Here is a 23,739-nt window from a genome sequence, read left to right as displayed (position 1 = left end):
CATTAGATAAGAGGTGTAAAATTACTCAAACAACAAGTAAAAGCAAAACACCTTAACAGAAAATGGCTTCGGTGAAAATTCAAAGTCACTCAATAAAAGTATTAAAGTTAAAGGGAGTGAATTCTTTATAATTCATTGGAAAGTAAAATTCCTAGGTTTCTACTTAATAAGTAAAAAAAAAAAAAAACATTTTTTTTTTGTTGGATCCTTATCTTCACTTGGATAAAAACAATTGTGATAAAACATGTTGGAAACCTACTTTAGCCTTACGAAAACATGGTGTTCAAGAAGTACTTTGCACAAGAACTCAGAATAACACAAACGTAACTCAGTTAAATAACATGCAACCACAACTGTGCTGTCTGCTTGGGAAAACTAAAAGTGCTTTCTGTAGGAATACAATGAAATGCGTCAATTCTGTCTCGGAGGAAAAAGAAAACAAACAATAATGTAGGATGGTTTATTACTAACGTGGGTTTATGAGCTTTTTAGGAAAATATCTAAAATGAAGCAGCAAAGGAATTTACTTCCTACTCTGGAGAAATAACGTCCCTATTTTCAAAGAGGAGTATGCAACAAAAAAAAAATGCAGTGCAGCGCGGCTCTTCTTCTCTTAATTATATGCATAAACAAATCCTGTCATGATAAATGAAAGTGGTATTTTATTTTTTTAGTGAGTGACAATGTCTTTGTTTGTCTTATGTCTCTAATGTAGCAAAAAAACAAAAATCTCAATTTTGAAAAGAAAAAATACTCAGTGAAGTACAGACCCTTAAAAAACTGTGAGAAGTTATGATATTTCTGGGTTAAATGGAGAAGGATGACATGATGTATACCTTGGAAGGAAAAAACCAAAAGATTTTTGAAATTTGCATTGAGCTTAAATGTTTCTGAGTCAGAAAAACTTCTAGTGATTAAAGAGAAATCAGGATCCGTTCACATCAGCATTTGAAGGTCAAAGTACAAAAAATACACTACATGAAATAACTGCTACATCCACGATCTTAAAATATATACAATTACTATTCAGGTTTTTCTTCAAAAATATTTTCCCCTTGCTACTATAATAAGTTCAAAAGCATACTGTAACAGCTTCTCTCAGAGCTGATTCCCAGTAACAAAGGCATATCCTTTTAAAGCATTTGCCCACTTTTACACACTAAATTTAATTCAATTCAGTTTATTTCTATAGCGCCAATTCACAACACAAGTATTCAAGGCACTTTACAGTTCAACCAGATCATACAGTCAAATTGATTCAGGGTTTTCTATCTAAGGAAAACCAGTTGATTGCATTAAATCATTGACTCAAATGCAATCCCTCACACTAAGCATGCTTGTAGCGATAGTGGAGAGGAAAAACTCCCTTCAGAACTCCAGGAGAACCAGGCTCAGTGTGAGCGGCCATCTGCCGAGGCCGACTGGGGTTCAGATTTAAATAAGTTAACTCCATAAGATTTATTAAACACTATGCTGCTTGCAAGTTTATTTTTCATAACAGCATGTTTTGCAGCAAAAACATTGATAAAGGAAAGCTATAGATCTAAAAGTACTTAGAATGCTTTGTGTGTAATGCAGCTCATATTGCAACAGTGCCTTCCAACGTTATTATCATAAGTAGAATAAATGTTTAAAAAAACTTAATTTTTTTTATTGTACAGCCTGCTTATGTGAATTTCTTTATTAAAACAAAATATGTGTATTGCTTCAGTGTTTTTGAATAGAAAACCTTTTTTTCTCTTTATCCCTCTCTTTGTCCCTTTTAGGTAGGAATGAATCATAGCACTGCTGTATTTTTTTTCAGCAAAGCTGAAGATGCTTTTAACTTCACACATTTGACATCATTTATTGTTTTTTGCAGATTGTGTGTTGTCCATTATCTTCAGTAGCTTACAAAACATTCTTCATTGCACTCATCTAAAAGGTGTCCCGAGAAAGTCCTTGGTAAAGATGCAGCCCTTTTTATCAATTTGTTCAGATTCTTTGTCACTTATTCAAAGAAAATGGAAAGTATTGGGCACAGCTGAACATGGCACTGCACTGTTGGGTGTAAGGATGCAGGAAAGCAAAAAATGATGGCCAGCAAATTATTAGAAGTTCATTTTCCTTGTGCCAGAAAAGCTAAAAAGCAAACATTCTAAAAACATCCATAGAGTTTTTCATATTAGTTAAATTGCACTGCAGGGAATGCAGTTAGTTACTCAAACAGGCCAAGTTTCCTGTGTCTCTATTTTTTTTTCCAAAAACCTTTTGAAATCACTTCAGCTCTAGTAGAAAATATTTTTCCCCAACCTGTATAAGGCACAGGTCTTCATACATTTATACAGTTACTAACCCATACACAATAAATCTAACTGTGAGTGAAAGTGAAACTGAAGAACCAATAATGAACATTAATATTCAATATGTTATACACAATTTATATTAAAATAATTAATTTCACATATGAAAAATAGAAAAAATAAAATTAACCCAGCCACAATGTAAAGAAAAACCCAGCATAAGGATATAAAGACAAAAACCCATTAGTGCTACAGAGGTTGAAACGGTGGACTGAAATCAGCTGTAATCTGAAAAACAAAGACACCATAAAACAGATGCTTTATTGTTATGTTTATTGCAACACAACTAACAGTAAAAGTTTTTTCATAACATAACCGGAACCCTTTTTTCAGATAAGAAGGAACCTCATCACACTAATATCTTTTTTTTTTTTCCAATTCTCTGCTTGAATAACCATATTCCTTCACTGTTTTAAGTCAAATCCCTTACCCCTCAGAAAGCTGTTTTCCTCTATCTTTCTGTCTACCCTTTCAGCTCTGCATTACTGATTCCACTTGTCCTCTTTGTCTCCAGGTAAACTATTCAACAGCGGGACATACAAGATTTTTTTGTTCTCTCATCACAGAAAATGAAAATCATTAAAAAAATATTTCATTAAATTTAAACAGAATTACTTTTTTCTGTGTCCTTGTTTTGTGCTTTGGGCACATAATTAATTTGTTTATTTTTCTTCCTAGATTGTTTAATATTGATTTTGGTTGAATGTTTTTTTTATTATATTTTGGAGTTCGAATACTCCTTTTCTGTAATTAATTTGGCCTTGTTAATTTGTGGCTGTGTTTCGACATATTTGGGAAGGAGCCTACCGCCGCTCTACTCATTCGTCCAGCTCCACCAATGAGGCTGCGTCCTGACAAGGGGCGCACCCATCTCTATTATAGCTGTACCCTTTCTTCTAAAGGATAGTAGCAGTAGGCCGCAGCTGACATCTCCATCCTGCCATGCGGTATTTTTGTTTGGCATTGTTTGGTTGCTGTTTTCGTTGTGATTTTGGCCTGGTGGGACTGTTTTCAATTCTTCTTTTTTAGTAGATTCTTTTTTGCTATACTCTAGTACTAGTAAATGCTTCTGTTGGCCCCCGTTTTTTTTTTTTTTTTTTTGATCGGCTCACCAGGTGCAGCTTTCTTTTAATAATTTGTTTGTTTTTTTTCGGGACATGGGAATCTGAGGATATTTAATTCCTGCAAACTTTGCAATTAGACAAGCAAACTCAAAAGTTGGACTACCAATGCAAAAATTCAAGTTAAGAAAACACTCAGAACAGAAAAACCAGATAGAAAGCAGCAAACTATGAAATTTTCTGCAAACACAAAACCCGCTGTAGATACATAAATTATGCTAACATGCAAATGCACATAACTGATGCAAAGGACAAAAATGCTGTAAAGAAAAGCTTTAAACTAGTGCCACATAACAGAAGTACTTCAGGCCACTAGGGGGAAAAATGATCAACTCATATGGGAAATAACTATACAAAGTACGTTCTTGACAAGAACTCTGGTAGAATTGGAGTGAGCAGACCAAATCTCTGAACAAATTTAAGCAGAAGCATACTGGTTACATCACCACACGCACGACTCACCTTAACCTGCATTTCAACTCCTTTTAATACTCTCTAGATAATAATAAAAATTTATTCTTTTATATCACTGTTTTCATTTAGTGGCAGAACAACGATTAACACAGTAAGATAAGCACAAATCAAATTAACATTTTGCCAGATAAATAAAAAAATAAAATAAAAAAAATAACGCCTTCAGATTCAGCCGTACTTGACACACTACTATGCCAAGAGGGCTGCTGCAGACGGGCTAACGTTAGCCCGCTGGTTGGCTCGGTCCTCTAAACATCAGGACTGCTGCCACAGTGCAGGCTGGGACAGCTGTCAGTCCTAGGAAAGCACAAATCTGCTCTGATGCATGCTTTGTAAACAGGGCGGATGAACAAAAACATCTGGGGATTTGGTCTGTATTGTGTTGTCAATTGGAACGGTGCTGAGGCTGATGATGTTTCATTAGCACATGAGAAAGCGCAAGTGCACATATTGAAAAACGGCCTTAATGTCTTCTAGCAACTTTTTTGTTTATGCCTACATCTAGATAATAACATATAATTCTAGTGATTTCTAGCAGTTATATTTTGGTGCCAAAGAAGTGCCCAAGCATGGTTCACATTCATGTGAGAAACACAGATGCTCCCAGAGAATTGCTTTTTACTAAATACTTATTAATTGTGAACAATCCAATTAAATACTTGAATACTAAATCAAGTATTTTAACAGCAACTTAATCAGATTGGTAAATCGTTTAAATATTGCCGACAGAATGCATTTGAGCCACTGCATACAGAAAATTTCTCAAGTTCACAATAATAGTAGTAAAAACATTTGTATTTTTCATATTTAAAATATAACTTGAACAACAGCCTTACTGATGCAGTTTTGGATCTACAAAGTAAAACATTTTCTGGCTCCAAGATCAAATTCCAAAGGAAATACAAGAAAAAAAGGAAAAAAGCTTTGCTTTGCGTACATGCTCTAATGCCCCGTGCATCTAGAAAAAATCTCTCTCACTGCTTTCAGTCATTACAGTATCTTAACTGCCAATACAAATTCAAAACAACTTTAGTGTGCTTCTTAAGGCCTCTTTTTATTTATTTTTCCACTTAACCAAGTCTCTCAGCTTCTGTCCCTCAGATGTATCTCCAGCTGTCTAATCTGAATGACTGTCAACAACCCCCTTTGAGCAATGTTCACATAGACGTCCTGTGTACCTTGATAGAGAAAATTGTCAGTGCTGTTTTAAAAAAAATCTAAAATATGAAACCTAAACAAAAACAAACAAACTGTCAGCCCATTGAAATAAAACCTAGTTAGACCTAGCTCAGGGAGAGCATCTTGGCTTCATCCTTTCCACAAAAGCCAAGCCAGGCTTCCCAGGTGAAAAGCCACACCTGGATGCCCAATTCTCACTGAACTTATACAAATGTCAAGATGTGATTACTTGGTTTCACCAAAAGGACACCTTGCTTGCTTAATGTCTCTAAGTCAAGAAAGTTTCAACAAACCAGTGTTGTCACTAAAATAAGCAGATTCTGCAGCAGACCACAAGGTTCATTTAAGCCTCTTTCCCACTGAAATGAGTGGGTTAACACCGGGTTTTGCAAACACCCGCTAACAGTCGGCATTTGGCTCCCTTCCCAATGGCTAAACAAAACAAAAAAAAAATGTAGGAAAGACTAGAGAGGTCCACCTCCACTTGACTTTACCCTGCTGGCAAAAATGTGAAGGCCTATAGAGAGAATTTGAACAGTTAGTGCAGGTCTATGCAACCTTGGAAGCTTTAGTGTTTTTTAAAAGAATATTTGAAAGGAATTTTCTTAACAAAATGACTTTAGAGAAGCAGAAACATTTCTTGACAATAGCTTGGAAACTGTGTGTTTATTTTATTATTTATTACAAAATACCCTATAGAAAATGAATCCAAAACTCATCACTAAAAAGACTAAAGACTAAAAAACACAAACTGGTGTTGATTAAAACGTTTAACAAATATACTATAGCAGAACAAAACTAATAGTGATGTTTTATTTAAAGGATGATGTAATTTTTGTGGCTTTAATTTAGCATGGCTGGGGGTAAAATGACTCTTTGGATTTGAAAGGTTGCAGACCCCTGAGTTAGGGCCTGATTCAAGCTGCGGTCCAATTAAGGAAGCTTAGTAAATGAACCACTGGTTAACATTTATGCAATTAACTATCAGGGGATTTTTTTTTTTTGTATTTATCCCTGAAGAAACAGGATACTATGCTACTAAGTGTTTAGCCTTATGGACCTTATTATGTAACAGACAAGTGCATAAGTGATATTTACTTATGGAAAAGAATTACAAGAAAATTGACAAATTTAGCGAATGGCTAAAACTATTGTTATAAAACCCAAAACATGAAGGTTTGTACATTAGCATGTGTCACATAGCATAAAGAAATCATTTATTTTTGTTTAACTCCTTTACGTTGGCTGTGCCTACAAGCCATGTAAGAAAAAGGATTGTGGGCAACTCTTTAGCTTCTTGCAGTGGCTAGGGAAATCACAAGGTCCCCATGGTAACTGAATTGGTGTCAGGAAGCCCCCTGCTTCCTCTTCCAAGCTCTGTCCTTTTTGTCAGCCCTATTGAGAGCTAGAACTTGCTATGGTGGCTTCTGAGGCACTTCAGCTGTGGCTTAAGTGCTCTTACCAATTGGATTGAGCCTTAGTTGGCTCTAAACCTGGTCTCAACCTGGCTAAGTTCACTGGGTCAATTGCCATAGTAACAGAGTCAGACTCAGAGCAAGCCCAATTCAGGAAACCTAAAAGACAACAAAATAAACCAGAATTGGCAAACTAAGCCTGACTTAAAATCTAAGCCAGTTTAAAACAAGTCTCTGGTATTTGTCTTTTTGTTTACCTTTTTTATTGTTTGTTTTTATCTAACCTGAGAAATATGAAGAAAGTTAAACAGGGTATATAATTTTGGTGCATAGAAACTTGTAGAATGTTTCAATTGATCCGTAATATTGAAATTAAGTATATTTCAATTCTCTAACAGTATAGAGGATAGGAGGCAAATTTGGTATATTTTAGGTCTCAAATATTTTAAGTCATAAATTGGAAATATTAATAAAAAATTGACCTCAAAAAAAGAACATAAAAAATATGCCTGATGTTGGTGTCCAGAACAACAAAAGAGTAAATTATCCAAGTAGACCAAGCGGGTGTGCAGCCTTTGAAATCCAAAGAACCATTTTGCCCCAAGTCCTGCTGAGTAAAAATCTTGTATAGCTTCAAACATTATATAACCCTTTATAAAACAAAACTTTTTTTTTTTCTTTTTTTTTTATAACTGATATAGGAAATCTGTCACCATCTTAAGCAATTAAATGTTTATTTGTATTTTTACATTTCAAGACAAGAAAAAAATTAAAGTTTCATAAAGATGAAGCATGAATTTTCTTCCAAAGGATATCATTTGATGTATAAAAACATAATTTCCAGCTAATGACAAAAAAAATAGATCTAAAAACATATTTTTGGTTATTTTAAGGTGATTTTGTTTGGAAAGCTCTAACATAAATTGTTTAAATAACCCAATAAAGTCTAAAATGCTGGTATTCGTAATTATATTATATTAGTTGATTCCTTATATAATTTTAGGCCATTATAAAGAGTCATGGCAGAGATAACAAAGGCCCACTGATGACTCCAGAGCTGCAGGTTGCGAACTCCTGATGTGGACAGAGACAGTGAAGAGATCAAATGGTAAATTATTATAAAATATATGTGAATTTTAAACTCAAAATATTTAATACAGTAAAAAATAACAACTCTAACTACAGAAAACTGGCTTTGAATTTATTATGGACAGAAAATTGAAACAGAATCAAATTGTTACTATAAAAGGTAAATATAAAATTACTGACACAGGTCTTTTAAAGTTACCTGCATATCACTGTGTGCTCTTCATGCACACATATATTTTAAAAAAATCTATCTTATACCCTGGTTGCAAGCTCCTTTAGCCAATCAGAACATGTTCCTGCTTTATTCTGAAAAGTTCATCTTTATACATGGCATACTTATTATTCTATGTATCAAGATCATATATTGTATATTTTATTTATATTATGTCTTTTGAGGAACTTAAGCCTTCTTCTAGTAAAACCACAAATTATCTACACAGACCAATGTATTATATTAAAAAGTACTATCTGACTCTTAACAGTGTTCTCTGCTGAGGTGCTTTTTCTGAAGAAGGAGAAAAGGCTTAATCAGATTAGTCAGACTAGACCTACGATGGAAAGGTAGTGTCTCTTAAGAAGATTTCAGAACAAGCATTTCAAAAGATGAGCCATTCATACAGGACTTCAAGAGGTAAGGATCTGAAAATATATTTTTTTTCTACCCATGAAGTATGTTTAATATGAATCCAGTTCCTCAGAGCCGTGCCTTAGAGTCAAAAGGATATTTTTTTAAGTTGGTTATCGTGGGTTTTTTATAAAATCTTCTTTAGGGACCTCTAATAATTTTTTGCACCTGCTTCCAAAACACAAAGGGTGAGGTATAGGTCACAGCAAAAAAAAAAAAATTCGTAAGGTCATTCAACTACTTTCACTGCAAAAACATTCTGCAAATGAGTAAAAATGTCTCAAAATAAGTGTATTCACCCTTAATCTAAGCAGAAAAATAAAATGATCTGCCAATGGAATGACCATTTTTACTCTTAAAATAATTTAGATATTATGCACTTGAAATAAGAAACTGCATTTGCTTTTTCTTATTTTAAACGTAAATGGTCTTATTCCATTATTATGTCCCACTTACCTGCTCAATTTAAGAAAAATCCACTTATATTAAGAAATAATTACTAACTTAGATTAACATTTTTTTGCAGTCTTTAGATAAATTCTAAAATTAATGTGGTGTCAGCGATGTTTTGCTGTGCTCTGCAACAAAGAAAGAGATGGTATTTTAAGATCACTGTTAAGCCAATACATCTAAAGATAACTAAGCAGAACTAAAGCGCAACTGTTAATTTATTTTATGCACGACAATAAGTTCTCTAGAGGAAAATGCCTAGTCAGAATCAGTGGTGACAGCAAAGACATAGAGGGAAGTACAGAAAGAGTAGTAGAGGGGTACAGAGCTATGGGTAAGAGTAAGAATAGGAGATGCTCTTTGAACAGGTGGGTCTTAAGGAGTTTCCTGAAGATAGACAGGGTGTTTGGTAGGTCATTCCACCATCTTGAAACAACATATGAAAACAATCTGGATTGCCTTAATTGTGGTGTAGGCACTGCTAGACGACAGCCCATTGATGACCGGAGTGACCGAGTTGTGACATAAGCCGTTGCAAGAGGGTTCAACTAGATGGCCTTAAGCACTAGAACCTTAAGCACTTTGTAGGCTAGCATCAGGAATTTGAATTTGACGCAGGCAGCCAGGGGTAACCAGTGAAGCTCAGTGAACGGAGGGGGGATGTGAGACTTTTTGGGCTGGTTGAATGTACCGCCATGTTCTGGATCATTTGTAGCGGTTTTATCATACAGGAGACCAGTCAGGAGTGCGTTACAACAGTAAAGACGGGAGATAACCATAGACTGCACCAGGGTAGCATGTTGGGTTAGGTATGGCCGGATCTTTCTTATGTTTAGTAGTGTGAAGCGACAAGATCGAGAAATGGAGGTAACATGATCTTTAAACTAAATTAGATAATCCCAATAGACTTCCAAATGTTTTAAAACACATGCTAAAAATATTGTTCGACCCACCAAATACCAATATATTTAACAAATAATTTTAAACATTTAAATAAGCATACTATTTTGCTTAGTGTTCCATATTATTAAAAAGAAAAATTGAACATTACAAAATACCTACATTTTTCCTGAAGACGCACTAAATGGATCAATCTTATTATGATCAAAATATCAAAACCTCATCTGCTTGTAGTAAACATTGAGCCAAGATTAAACAAATATTTTATTATTTCTCCACTGCAACATGAAGTGAAATCACCCTTCATGAAAATTGGAGCTTAAAAACTCCTTAATGTGGCAAAAAATGGCTTTCTTTATATTCACATGAATAGAAAAAGGTTATAGTGCATCAATGTCTTCGAACAGAACTGTTATACTCTTTTTTTTCACAAATCACTTTATCCTTGTTTTTGCCCTTACCTGGTCAGCTCCCTTCTTTTTCTTTTTCTTCTTTCCCCAGCAGCCAGAGCTCTCTCCTTCACAACCATTTGCATCACAAAGCAGCCCATCCAGCTCTTCAAGACCACCTTGCTGGCCATGGGATGTCTCAGCAGCCAGTCTGTATGACAGATTTCTCAGAATACAAACACAGTTCTCTACAGTCTGGAGATAAAACAAATGCAGGGAAGGAAGTGGGGAGGGAAGAGAGATGGCAAGGGGTGAAGGAAGAAAGGAAGATGATATGAAGAAAAGATAAATGGTTTAAGTGGAAAAGTCAAAATGAAAGATCTGTTTGAAAACAAAAAAGAAGTTCAAATACAAGCATCACTTGAAAGAAAAAGAGAAAGATAGAAAAAACACCCATATATAATATAAACCCTTTGGCATCAGCCAGGATAAACAGATTTAGGAAGCAAAAGAACATTCATAATCTCTCAGGTAATATGTTTCTGCATTTTGTTAGCTCTGACTTTGAAATAAGATTAGAAGGAAACTCAAGCAAATGAGGAAAAATGACAAACCCAATATATTATGTCACACCTCATTTAACTCTCAGTTCAGAGGCAAACCCTAAAGTCACAGAGCTTGTGAGCAAGTGTGTCTCTGCACATGAAAAAACCATGTCTTACAACATTTGTTGTCTATTCTTCAATGTGTACGTCTGAGACTTTGTTTAGGCGCATGTGTTTGCGTATCATTGAGAAAGGGGAGTCATCAAATCAACAGAGTGGAAATTATCAAAGACAAATCATCAATCTTCCTGCAGCCTGACCGTTGGTTTACACAAAGACGACTAAGGAGCGTAATTGAACAGCCTCAAGAGATGCAACAAAGAAAAACAATGTCTCACTCCAGTGAGCTGCAGTCATGTCTGAAATTCTATTCACAGTCTATTACAAAATTATGTTGAAGAAGTTATGTTTAATTTACAATTTACTGTGACATTTCATATTTCGATCTGTTGTTTCACATCTATTCTGAAGTCCTTTATTATACTGGTAAAAAAAAAGCTTGGTGATGGTCCTATATTAACAGAGGTTTTCAGTGGCAAGCACAGGAGGCTCTGAACCAAGGTTAGATCCTTACCAACATATCCACCATGAGTAACATTGATTGATTATTCTCTAAAACAAAGTTTAATACTTGTTAACATTTCTATCTTTTCTATTGCATCTCTCCAGACATGCAATAACAAGACTCATTTTGCAGCATTCGGTAGCTTCTTTAAAATTTGCTGCACACGATTGGGAAACACGGAAACAATGTATTTTGGTCAAACGAATCCATAGATATAAAGGAAGAGTGCCACAAACTCACACCCCACCAATGCTTCTGATTTGTTTTAATTCAAGAGACATCTTAAAGTGTCAGTATCCCTCCCCCTCCAAAAAAGGCATTTCTATAAAATATTTGATAATTATTTAATTCCATTTCAATTCAGTTTATTTCTATAGCCACAATTCACAACACAAGTCATCTCAAGGCACTTTACAGTTCAACCAGATCATACAGTCAAATTGATTCAAAGTTTTCTATCTGAGGAAAACCAGTTGATTGCATCGACTCATTGACTCAAATTCAATCCCTCACACTAAGTATGCTTGTAGCGACAGTGGAGAGGAAAAACTCCCTTTTAACAGGAAGAAACCTCCAGCAGAACCAGGCAGTTATTCACTGTCTTCTAAGCCTTTTTGGACAAGATGTTAATCATTGACAAGTTTTATTTGATTTATTTGTATGTATCACTTAGATTCCTGACATTTCATGTAAAAATGAATAGAAAATTAAGGAATATATTTTACAGACAATTGTCAGAATAGGTGATTGGTGGATCTATACTGTGTTATCCAGCAGCATTTCAAATGTTTCTATATGAGGAACAAATGAGTATTTTCAATTGACCAAAAAGGTTTTCTAGATGGAAAAACAAGTTAATAAGATATCACTGTCAGTAATTTAAAACGGATATAAACTTTTATGTTTTTAACTGCTGAGTATTAATGTTTAAGTAAAAGACATGAGTTCAATCATTTATAAGAGAAGGTCAGCTTTTTGACCGACACTTTTGGTATTTAATTGAGGCGATAGTGGCGTTGGATGGAGACATTTGCCCAGCAACTGAAGGGTTGCTGATTCCGGCTCTGGCTTTTACTGTCGCCGTGTCCTTGGGCAAGACGCTTCACCCATATTCCAACTAAGGGTAGTCAGAGCGCGCCTGTGTATGACCGGCTGCTGTCAGTGAGCCCAAGGGCAGCTGGCTACAATTCAGCTTGCCACCATCAGTGTATGGGTTATTGGGTGAATGACTGAATGTAGTGTAAAGTGCTTTGGTCGAGTCTCCTGAGTTAAAAACAGCGCTGTACAACTACAGTCCATTTACCATTTATTTGACACAAAGATTGACATGCCAGAAACAAGAACAAATCCTCATTACTAATTAAATTTACTCAGGGTATCTCCAAACAAACATAGAATGCAGTCTAAAGATTAATACAGTATCTTAAATATAAAAGAAAACAAAAAAAAGTAAGTGAGTGAGAAAAATCAAGGTCTTAATGGTGACAAATGATATATTGTTAGGACACTCACAAAAAGAAATAATGAAGAAAGTTTATACAGACAATGAATATTTCAAATAAAGAAAATGCTTCTTTTGATTGATGATTTGATAATTAGCATATATAACTATGGTTTCAAAGGGCTAATTAAATAACCTTTCTGCTCTGCAGAAATGTTTCAATATAGTAATTTAGCACTGCAATGCGGTGCTACTTTTTCTGTAAGTCTAGGAATAAAACCTGAACTGAAAAAATATACAAATTCAGGTAAATGAAATACATGACATGATCCTTGCTCAGATTTAATAGAAATTTCTGCAAGATTTAAACACTTCTTTAATTACTTAGCACGCTAAATGCTACAACAGACTTATTGGCAGATGGTATGATACAGAATAAGATGAAAAAAACAAAAAAAACAAAACAAAAGAATATATGGAAGTGAAGGCAAACTGAGCACATGTAGGTAATGTCCGTGTTTGGTGCAGCAGCAACCATTAGATAGTTTATCTGCCAATCGGTCTTTGTTACTGAGGCAACAACAGTCCTCTGGCGACTGCAGTCAAACAGTGGCGAGGGAAGGATGGTTAAACAGTGATTAAGGATGGCCATTTAGAAAAGGCTAGAAGACAGGGAGACCTTGAGAAGTCAGCCATCCACAACACTATTTATGTAATATTGACTGGCCCCCACACAGCATCTTATGTACACTGCACACCAACATAAATGTGTTCCCACAAAGAAAAATGCAGAGTGAACATAAATCCTCTCAACTTTGTCTGCCAGTTTAATTGGATGCAGGAAATGCTCCAATACTTTAGTTTTAAAAGCTGTAACTTGGCTTAATGAACATAATATTTTCTGAGAACAAAAATATTTCTCATCTTTGAAGACATTCATCTGTTTTTTTTTTGTATTCCTAGGTTACTTCATAGATTTGACAACTGTCTGGTGTGACAAGGGAGTGTAGAGGCTCTTTGCTTCCAGGCATAATTGATTGTTTCAGAATGAATAACAGACTTTATGCTTAAAGGGCCACAGAGTAAACCCAATAAATACCTTGCTGTCGATCTCACTACTGCCCAAAGAGGTCTGGATAACGTAGAGCAGAGCATCTGTAAGTCCGTCACACTCCCTCATCCTGCGTCGGGCCTCCTCTCCTGCTGAGCTTACATTTCTGTAGCACATGTAAGAAAGATAAGACAAATAGACAGGTCAAAGAGAGAGAAAAGCTGGTATTAAGACTAATCTGAGGGAAGAAAGAAAAACAAACATAAATGGGAACAAAATACAGACTCTGGAGTTGGGATAAACACTTACTAAATGCAACTTCTCAGTCTATGCCTCCCTGAGCGCTGCTTAAATCCAAAAGAGGGAGAGGGGGAAATAAAGCCACTTCATTCTAAAACCTGAAGGAGCATGAATTTCACAGCCAAGATGCACACCTAATACTGTTTTTAAGGTAGCTATTTTCAGTATCAGTGAGGCAGTTACAACTCAAGTCAGTTAAAGCACCAAAGATGTTCGGCTCTGCTCTATGGGAAATTGCAAATTTCTACGGAAATTTGTCTGTAGCCTATTAACGTTGCCATAGCAAAAAGCCAGATTTAGACAGATGACAGGAAGGCAGAAAATACTGCAGCAAAAGATTAAAAAGTCATTTTATTTGTCCTGCTGAGCTTTCAGCCCCTCGCAAATGCATGATTTGAAAATGATGGCAGCCTTCTGACTCCTCTCTGTGTTAAAGGTCTACATTCCCAAGAAAATGCAGAGGCTGCTGTTTAATGTAAGGAAAAGCTAACCATGCTATATGTTAATTCAAGAGGTTAAATACATTTTACTAGATTCCTCTAATCATTTTGTCTTTTTCTTCTGAATAACATTAAAGCCCTACTTTACAATACCTTGTGTCTTACACACACGGCATGATGTTGCCTTTTCTTTTTAATTTAAATGATTTTTATAAACATAAACAATATTTTTAATTGGATTAATAAATTTCCTTCACAATCTAATACTTACAGAGAGATTTAAATATTTAAAAATAGAAACATTATTAAATATATTTCGAGATATTCGAAAAAATATTTGTTTAGTTTTTTTAAAAGCACATAATTTTTCTCAATTGAATGATTACCAACCATTAGTCTGAAGTACAGGTTAGTGATGCTATGGAAGAATTTGTCTGGGTCTTAGTGCATTTGAATTACAGAGACCAGACATCCCTGATTTCCGAGGACATCCCGTTTTGGACCACCTGTCCCCGGCTAGTCACCTGAAAATATCACTCATTTTATTGTTTTATTAATGAGGGGGAAAATGCTGCATGTAGACAGTTATTATGGTAGAAAGAACGCATGAGGATGTTGGGCACAGAAACAGCTATTACAGTATCTAGTTGCATTGTTGTTAATGTACAGAGGATTTGGAACAGCTAACCAACTTCCAATATGTGTGTGAAAAAATATCTTACTTAAACTATTACATTTTAGGTTTTCATGTTGTACATTCAAATTGTTTAAGAAGGGATTGTGATTACATAATGTGTGTTTTAGAAAAGTGTAAAATTGATAGAAGAGGGAGAAGAAGAAGATAGAAGATTGAATGAGAGTGCAGGAAAATATTAACACTGATGGAAAGAAAAATATCTATTTAGAAGAGTAAAACAGAGAGCAGGCAGAAGTCAAAAGAAGGCTAGAAAGAACACAAATCTGTAACCATCCAGACCTGGATTAATCAGCTAGACAGTAATGAAAGACAGGGAACAAAGGAACAAAGTTCAGGAAGTAGTGGAGCTGTGCATAGAGCCAAGTAGTAGGAGAAATTAATCTGCTTCTTTGAGATGCATAGGCCCCCCCTGATGCTGTCAGTTGACAGAAGTAAACATAGATAACCCTTTAACCTGCAGGCTATGACCACTATCTGTGTTTTTATCCATTCTAATGCAGAAAAACCTAATTCTCATAGGTATGTAGATGTGAACAGGATGGGTATTTGTTGCAATTTTTTGAAGAGATGGGGAACTCCACAGCCATAGGCATACGCTAAATGTTGGACAAATGTTTGGATTTACTTTTCTATTTTTTATTTTCCTAATTTCATTCTTCTCTTTAGGCCCCAGAAGATTAGAAAACCCAGATACCAAGCCTTGACACCTCCACCCCTACCCGTTTCCCCCAACCCAGAGCAACAGTTCTAGTTCTCTAACACTATAGATTTATTCATTTTTATTAATTGTGGATTTTTATGACAGTACATGTGGTGAGATATTCCTGGCCTCTACACTTGATTTTTGTTATTTAAATAATGATAAATATGTAAAAAAAAAAAAAGGAAACCAATACTGTCGGAGCTTCCTAAATTTAATGTTGATGAGATGGATTTCTGTTCATCCTCGAGCTAATCAGAGTTTAGAAATCTGCTCACCTTAATGTAATTAATATAAAGCTTATTTTCCTGTTTTAGAAACATGAAATTTGGATGCAATTAAATTAATATTTCATGAATTACATTTTACAAAATGCAGTAAGCCACATTTATTAGTAAAATAATGCACTTCAGAACATCCAGCATAAAGGTTTTTAAAGAAACTTTGTGCTTTATAGGTTAAAGAGGAGTTATCTGACATCCAAATGACTTCAAGTAATCATAAAAGCTCATAGCCAGAACCTGTAAATACTTTCCTAACCATGTTGCATAATCTTGTCAATTCACTTGAACAGCACAAAAGAAAAAAAAGTGGGATCCTGTCTTATTTAATCAAGATGAATGGAAAAGCAGAGCGTACTTGCATTTGTTTTGAGAGTCACATAGCAGATCTTTAGACATACATGTTGGCTAGTTATACAGTAAACCAGCATAAGTAAAATGCAAAAGACATTTTAGAGTTAAGCCTTAAATCTAATCAAAGTACTGTAGTGATATCCATTTACGCTGCAAACCTCTGCTAAAACAACATGCCAACAAAAGAAAGAGGATGAACAAAAGATTCATTAAAATTTTGTCACAAGAGTTTCATTTTATTCTCTTGAGATGAAATTTAACAGATTAGACATTGTTTGAGAACAAAGAGTCAAATCTGTCATACTAGCATAATAAAGATCGCAGCTGTTTTTGTGAGTCAAATTAGGTTACTAAAAAACTGTATTGAAGAGAGAGAGAACTCAATTAAAACTTCAGATCCACGGATCCACAATACCAAGAGAAGGTCAAATCGTTTTCACCCGCCTTGAATGCTAATGGGCAAACAAGTATACTTTGGAAATGGCACTTTGCACAGACAAGTCTATGTTAAGTAAGGTTGGGCGACTGGAGGAATCTATCCAGACAAGCATACAGACAGCATCAAACTTTTGATCTCTCTCAAAGCCCTGTCTGCACTGAATGATGAAAAATAAGAATGAATAATTTATTTACATATGTATACAAATGGTTATACCCTACTAAATTAGCTTTGCATAAAAAAAAATAAGTCTATGAAAAAAATGATATTTCTTGTTGCTATAAAGAAAGAAAAAGTATGGTCAAATAAATACTCCAAAATATGTTTTCTTTAAAGTGTGGCGAAACAGATTACAATTAGTGTCTTCATTGACCTACACAGTTAAACTTTGAGGACAAACATTACATTTTATATTGTGGCACTGGCAGTTTTTAACCACATACATCATAAGTGGGTTCTATTCAGCTTCAGTCACTTCAGACAATACATGCAGCAGGAAATCCCCAAGCCCCTGGCTGGGGTTGACAATTCTCTGTTTGTATTCCCACTGCTACTACCTCTGGGTTAGCTTAACATCCAGACTAGTCAATCCGAAGGACTGTGCCATTCTAAAAACACATTTGAAAGTACAATCATAATATTGATTGTTTGACTATGAAGAATAAGTGTTGAGGTCTACATTCCCCAAAAAACATCCTTAAATAACTTTTTCAATTAACAGGTAAAGACTGACTTACTGGCCGATATTATGACGGTTAAGCCGGAGTAGGTACCAGATCTGTTCAGTTGGTCAGATCATGGGGGCTAAGGATCACTTCAGAAAACCATTTTAAACTACTATCCAAAGCTAAACTCATATAGAAAGGGTCACACTAATTTCCCTGGTCTCCAGCTAATCTGAAAGTGACTAATGCAAAGGGGAAAAGTGTGCTGTGACAATTTCAAATAGTTTTTTGTCATCATTGACATTGTGTTCTGAAAAAAAAAGGTAAAAGATATATCGGTATTGTTATCAGCAAAAAGTTCAAATGCCAACATCTGTGATGATATAGGTGTGACATTCAAGCCATGTGTTTTTCAGGAACATTCCTGCTCATTTCAGCCCAACCATGCCAGGACGCACTTTACACGTTACAACAGCTCGGCTATGTATTGAAATAATGTTGGGTGCTAAACTGGCTTCCCTGTAATCAAATCGTCATTTATAAAGATTGCTTATGCAAGAAAACGGGGCCTTAAACTTTGAGTACGCCAGTGTCCACATAAATGTAGTTATCTATAAAAAACAAAATTGGGGTGACAATGTGCGCTCCCTCATGGCAACACCAATTTATCCATTATGGGTATGCAGATTTTGGAGGTAGGGGAAATTGGCAGCACAGATGTTGACTGAGGGGAACTGAGGCCAGATTGCGTCATAATTCATCTCAGACATTTTCCTTCACTTTATTGGAAACTTAATTTTAGATTGACTGTCATGCAAAAAAAAAAAAAAAAAGTTCATATGCAGCTTACATTTCGAATCAAACGTTCAAACAAGTTTAAATGTTTCCTCTCCATTGCATTGCTCTAGCTGATAATCAACAGGGTGAGGAATGTATTAATGTAACAAGATGTGAGGGAGTGATATGGGTTGCTGCAAATATTTAAATACTGGTGAAACACCATGATGGATACTTTATTTCAGGATTAGAATCAAGTTTATTGGCAAGTAGGTTTGCACTTACAATGAATTTGACTTGGTGCTGATGGTGCAGATAACTTAGACATATATACAGAATCTATAGCTTTATACAATATAAAACATAAAATATACTATACACGTTACTGTATATAGTATATAATATACTTAACTATGCTCAACATTTTCTAAATGGATTAATTAGGAGGGAATTTGTTTCAGGAATAAACAGGATTACCTGAGCAATGCTGACTGGTTTATGAGCAGATTTTACTCCCTAGATTGTGGCTCTTTGACCCAACAATCCCTTTTTATCATTGAAGGTTAGAAGAACAGCACTGTGCATATGTCAAAAGAGGGTCTACAGGTCCTTGTTAATATGATCAGTCCATACATCAGACACTGAAGGTTAAATGACTGATATTGTTTTTATCTAATGTTGCTACAAAACATATTTATTTGACTCTACTCCATCAATCTATTGCCGCCTTGGTTAAACTGCTATTTTATTTGATTTTTTTTCCCTCTCCTGGCTGCGGTTGCCATACTAACCATTAAATACCATTGATCAACTGGCTCATTTAAATACGCAGTGACATTCACACTGCATTGCATGGACCATTTATGATTAAAAGTGCAAACTTTGAGGTACAGCTGTGCGCTTTAAAGAAAAAAGGCAATACGCGTTCACCATATCAAAGAAATTATAAATGACTGATTGTTGATATGAATGAACTAAAACACAGTATTTGAAACATGGTATTAAACAAAATCTCCCAGCATTGTGTCTAAGATTTTTCATGCAAGAATAATAATACTTTGTTTAAAAAAAAAAAAAATCAACATTTTACATCACAAAAAAGAATAGTGCTAGACTGATCACAACTGCTCTAAATACACTTTGAATGCAGTCATATGAACATCACCAGATCCAGCTTAATTCAATTCATTGCATCATTGCTGCGTGACCTATCAGTAGTGATTATAATCACTTCAACAAGGTAATAAGGACTTAATTAAAAAAGGGGGATTATAAAGTTTTTTTGGTGGTCTAAACAGCTAATTTATTTATCACATTAATTTCTCAAACTGTAAGATAAGTGTGATTTTAATCATGTTCAGGCTTTCTGTAGGAGAATATCTTAATTTTAAATGACCCTATAGCATGATTATCAGGGGTTATTTGATGAGATACCTCATTTATGACGTAACTATGCAGAACATTTCTATAGAAGTAATCCGTACTTTGTTGGGTTTTTTTTAGGACAGGACATTAGTTTGTTAAAAGTGATGATGTGAACTAGAAAAAAATACAATGAGAGCAATGAACAATTAGCCTGTGTAAGAGCATAGGAATTTGGTTGCCACACTAGACCTGTATTTATTTGTTAACTATTTTCTAATACATAGAGCAGCAATACCATATATTTATTGGTAAAGTCTTTCTGTATGCAGTGAGCTTGACAGAAGAAGCACATCAGAGCCTGAGTCCATCATTTGCTCCGTCACTTTGATACAATGTGTATGGGATTTCCCGTAATTTCTAATAGACACACAGCTTAACATATCTTCCAATTAGACTGGCATAGAACTGTTTAAATAGACTATGTTCATGGTTAATTACCATGCAAGGGCTTCCAACCAATACGATTGAGGTGTTCAAATCTGTATTTTTTAAACAAGTTTAGAAAAAAATATACATCTTTATTTTACTTTATTTTCTTTTTACAGATACATTCACAAATTAGGCAAAAAACATTTCTCCAAACTTACTTGTAGCAATTAAGTTAAATAAAAAGAAAGATATTGAGATCATGAGTGAATCTTAGACAGATGGTGAGCAGACAATGTCATTCTGTGAATAAATGACAACTGGATGCCTCAAACACTTCCTGTGAGGCAGAGCTGTACAAGTGTCTGACCATGTGTATGTCCCTGTATTTAAAATGAGAGCACAACGTAGCAGAAGGCTATCACCGAATGAAATGCAAATGCATCGAATATATTAATATGAAGCAGAGCAATATGGAAACACAGCTGTTTCTGACCATCCTTCCTAATCTTTGCTTAAGCTTTAGTTCCTAAAACGAATCAACCTATTTCATGTGTCAATAAATCTTAAACAGCTAACTGGGAATCGTCTTCTTCTTGGCAGAAAGCCTGCAACCTGCAAGCTGTTAAAATATTTTTATTTACCTGAAACTCTACAGAATACTTTATGTTTTATTTTTATATCTTATGCAAAAACCCCACATCAGTATTTGGCTGTGAACAAACTAGAAGATAAAACTTTCAGAGCTCATTGTGTAAGTGGTCTCTTAAGCATTTTATCTAATACAGTTATTGAAAAGGAGTGGGTGGGAAATGGTGAATAAAAGACCACTAATACTTTTGCAGCTGACTTAATTTGCATATGGAAGTCATTGTCTGTAAGTCATCCCCAGCTGAAGTGGGAGTATATTTAATGTGCGGTTTTAGTACAGAAAACACAAAAGCATGATCCGACTTCTGAAGGTATGTAAAAACTGTGGACAGAGGTATAAACCAAAAATAGAAGCAGTTGCCTCATTGACATGACTTCCTTCCAGTTCTGCTTTCTGTGCTTCAAGTGACAAGCTCACTTGCATTGTTTACACAAATGTCTATTTTGACATGTTTTTTTCTATAGGGCAAACAATCAGGCAAATAGACAGAATTATATCTAAAACTATAAAAACATGTCCATGTAATATGCAACACAAACACGCACAACAAAGAGATAATTAGGTAGGTGAAAGGTCTGAAATTGAGCTGAGGAACACAAAGACCTGATCACGGTGGTCTAATGTCACTTTAACCGTTCTCAAAGACAGTGAGATGGAAATCAATGCTGTTGAGCAGCAGGAACACCTTCTTTGCAATGTTAGTTTTTATCCCTCTCAGTGTTTACCACGTCTACATTCTCTCTTCAATTTTCAACTTATTCCCTGCTTCCTGTTCGTCTCTCCTTTACCAAGCTTTTAACATTTCATCTGCAGCTTCAGAGTGCTGAGCAGTACTGTGACAGCATCATCTATCTTCCCCCGCATCTTTAGGTACCCACACACAGGCACCAAAGTTCCTATAAATATTTTCATTGCTTATGGTGGAAAAAAGGAGAAAAAAAAAACAACTTCAATGGTAAAAGCAAGAAAATCCAATGTTGGTACTTATTTTCACTAGTTAGAGAGAAAAGGTAACATACAGTACACAACAAAAAAAGGCAGCCAACCAAATAAGGCAACCTTTCACACACACACAAAATAACACCAAATAGCAGTGTAGAACATTCATTTGACCAATATGAAGTAAGGGAGATCAGCGGAGTACCACAGTAAACTGGTGCATTCATATGAGAACATGAAAGTACCTTACACAAAAAGAGATTTGATCTAAACACTTTCTTGCCGTTTAGACTGTTAAAATAATTTGTTCAGTGTAATCTGCCTTAATAGATGGTCTAGGAATTTGTGACCAAGAAAAGATAAGCAAATAATATTTGTTTAGCTGTGATTTAGAGCAGTGATTCCCAACTGGGGGTACTCATATCCTTAGTGGTCCGTGAGTGCATTGCAAGGGGTACATGAAAATATTTTTATTTCTTAGGGAGTGAAATAAAATAGGTCTGTTTTTTTTTTTTGTGAGGACCCAATTGAAAAATTAAACAAGCTTTTATCAACCAAAAAGTGTGTTTTTCTTATATGTGGGACAACAAACTAATTAAGTCAGTCTGACTATAAATGTTGTTCTGTATTTTATTCCCAATTCATCACGTTTAAATTTGATTATAAAGGAGTTACTCAGAGGAGCCCCACTTTTATAAATACATGTTTAGAATATTTCAATTTCTTCCTTCCAGGCAACATATTTATGTTGTTTTTCCATTTGAGATGGATAGCATAAAATGCCTAAGAATTAAATGCTAGAATTAAAAGATTAAGAAAAATTGTTTTTAATTTATAATAACTTATTGTACGTTTCACTTTTGGACAATCATTAATACTTGAATGAGAGGGGGGACTCGAGGTAAGAAAAAATACCCAAAGGGGTACACAAGTCAAAAAAGGTTGGGAAACACTGATTTAGAGAACTAAACTGAGTGTTTCCACAACAACAAAAAATTAAAAATCAAAATTCAGCAACAGAACATTTAAGTAATAACTATATTGAAAAAAAAAAAAAAACGAATAAAAATAAATAAATAAGGAAATTTGAGTTTGTTCTTCAAAGGTTTACTAAATGGAGCTTTTAAATCTTATTAGGGTACGAAGTTCATTATCTGTTACATAAGCCATAATATCATGCAGTTTTATTGTGTTGCTTCCATATACATTTATCAAAAATTTGTAACTTTGTGAGAAAAAACATTTACTCATCCACCACTCTTTATCTATTGCATTAAAAGTGCTTTTTGGCTGTACGCAAACTAAAAACAGGATTTTAGAGCAGTGGTAAAGACTGCATCTTTTACCTGAGACAGCCAGTAGCATTGCGCAGCACTTGAGAAGTATGAAGGTGGAGCTTTCGATCATCAAGATGACCAGGAGAAGAATCCCAGGTGGAGTGCGGTATGATGACGCTATTGGTCAGAACAGCAAGTGCATCTTGGATAATTGGCATCTTCAGGGCATCACATGATGACAGGTTCCAAAGAACACCTGGATATAAAGTCATTGAGAGTACAACAGGCTTTATTAAACACCTTTATCATTCTGCAAATCTTACTTTTTTATGCACTTTTAACATAATCTATTTCTTATTTTCCTTTTCAAGATAATTGTTTTATATTCTATCACAGCTTTGAATAAAATATTGGCTCAGTTGTTAATTAGCTGGATACCTCTGCATAATAAACAACTGGCTGCAGTAGCTCTAAATAGACATTTGATTACATCTGTAAATGTTTATAAACATCTTTAAAATAAGTGTGTTTAGACAAAAAATACTTTATCAGCACAACCCAGCAGAAATATAGCACATCTGATAGAAAAGCCTACAGTCTCTGACCTATGGAATACTTTAGAACTGGAGCTATATGAGGAGATTGCGCCTCTTTTTTGATTCAATTTTTATTCTTGAGTCTGCTGGTCTGAATATTGAGTGATATAGCTAAGGCATTGATTACTACACTCACAGAAATACAGAATATCAAAATAAACATACCCCACAAAATCTAAAGCAAT

At 34.9% G+C, this 23,739-nt stretch overlaps 1 protein-coding gene across 3 annotated transcripts in view; it reads right to left on the bottom strand.

The window, feature by feature from the left end:
* The window catches only part of LOC107094192 (catenin delta-2-like), a 303,403-nt gene that overhangs the window by 46,769 nt on the left and 232,895 nt on the right, over nucleotides 1–23,739 (bottom strand). For all 3 annotated transcript variants that reach the window (XM_015389646.1, XM_015389668.1, XM_015389657.1), the window contains exons 15-17: nucleotides 23,028–23,214; nucleotides 13,695–13,812; nucleotides 10,057–10,239 (exon numbers count right to left, since the gene is read on the bottom strand). In XM_015389646.1, the coding sequence (XP_015245132.1) occupies nucleotides 10,057–10,239; nucleotides 13,695–13,812; nucleotides 23,028–23,214 (488 nt within the window). The remainder of the gene's footprint in view (nucleotides 1–10,056; nucleotides 10,240–13,694; nucleotides 13,813–23,027; nucleotides 23,215–23,739) is intronic.

The sequence above is a fragment of the Cyprinodon variegatus genome, unplaced genomic scaffold (genome assembly GCF_000732505.1).
Source record: "Cyprinodon variegatus isolate N-32 unplaced genomic scaffold, C_variegatus-1.0 Scaffold20, whole genome shotgun sequence".
Classification (NCBI taxonomy): domain Eukaryota; kingdom Metazoa; phylum Chordata; class Actinopteri; order Cyprinodontiformes; family Cyprinodontidae; genus Cyprinodon; species Cyprinodon variegatus.
The sequence above is the reverse complement of the archived record's forward strand: the minus strand, read 5'-3'. Positions and strand labels throughout refer to the sequence as shown.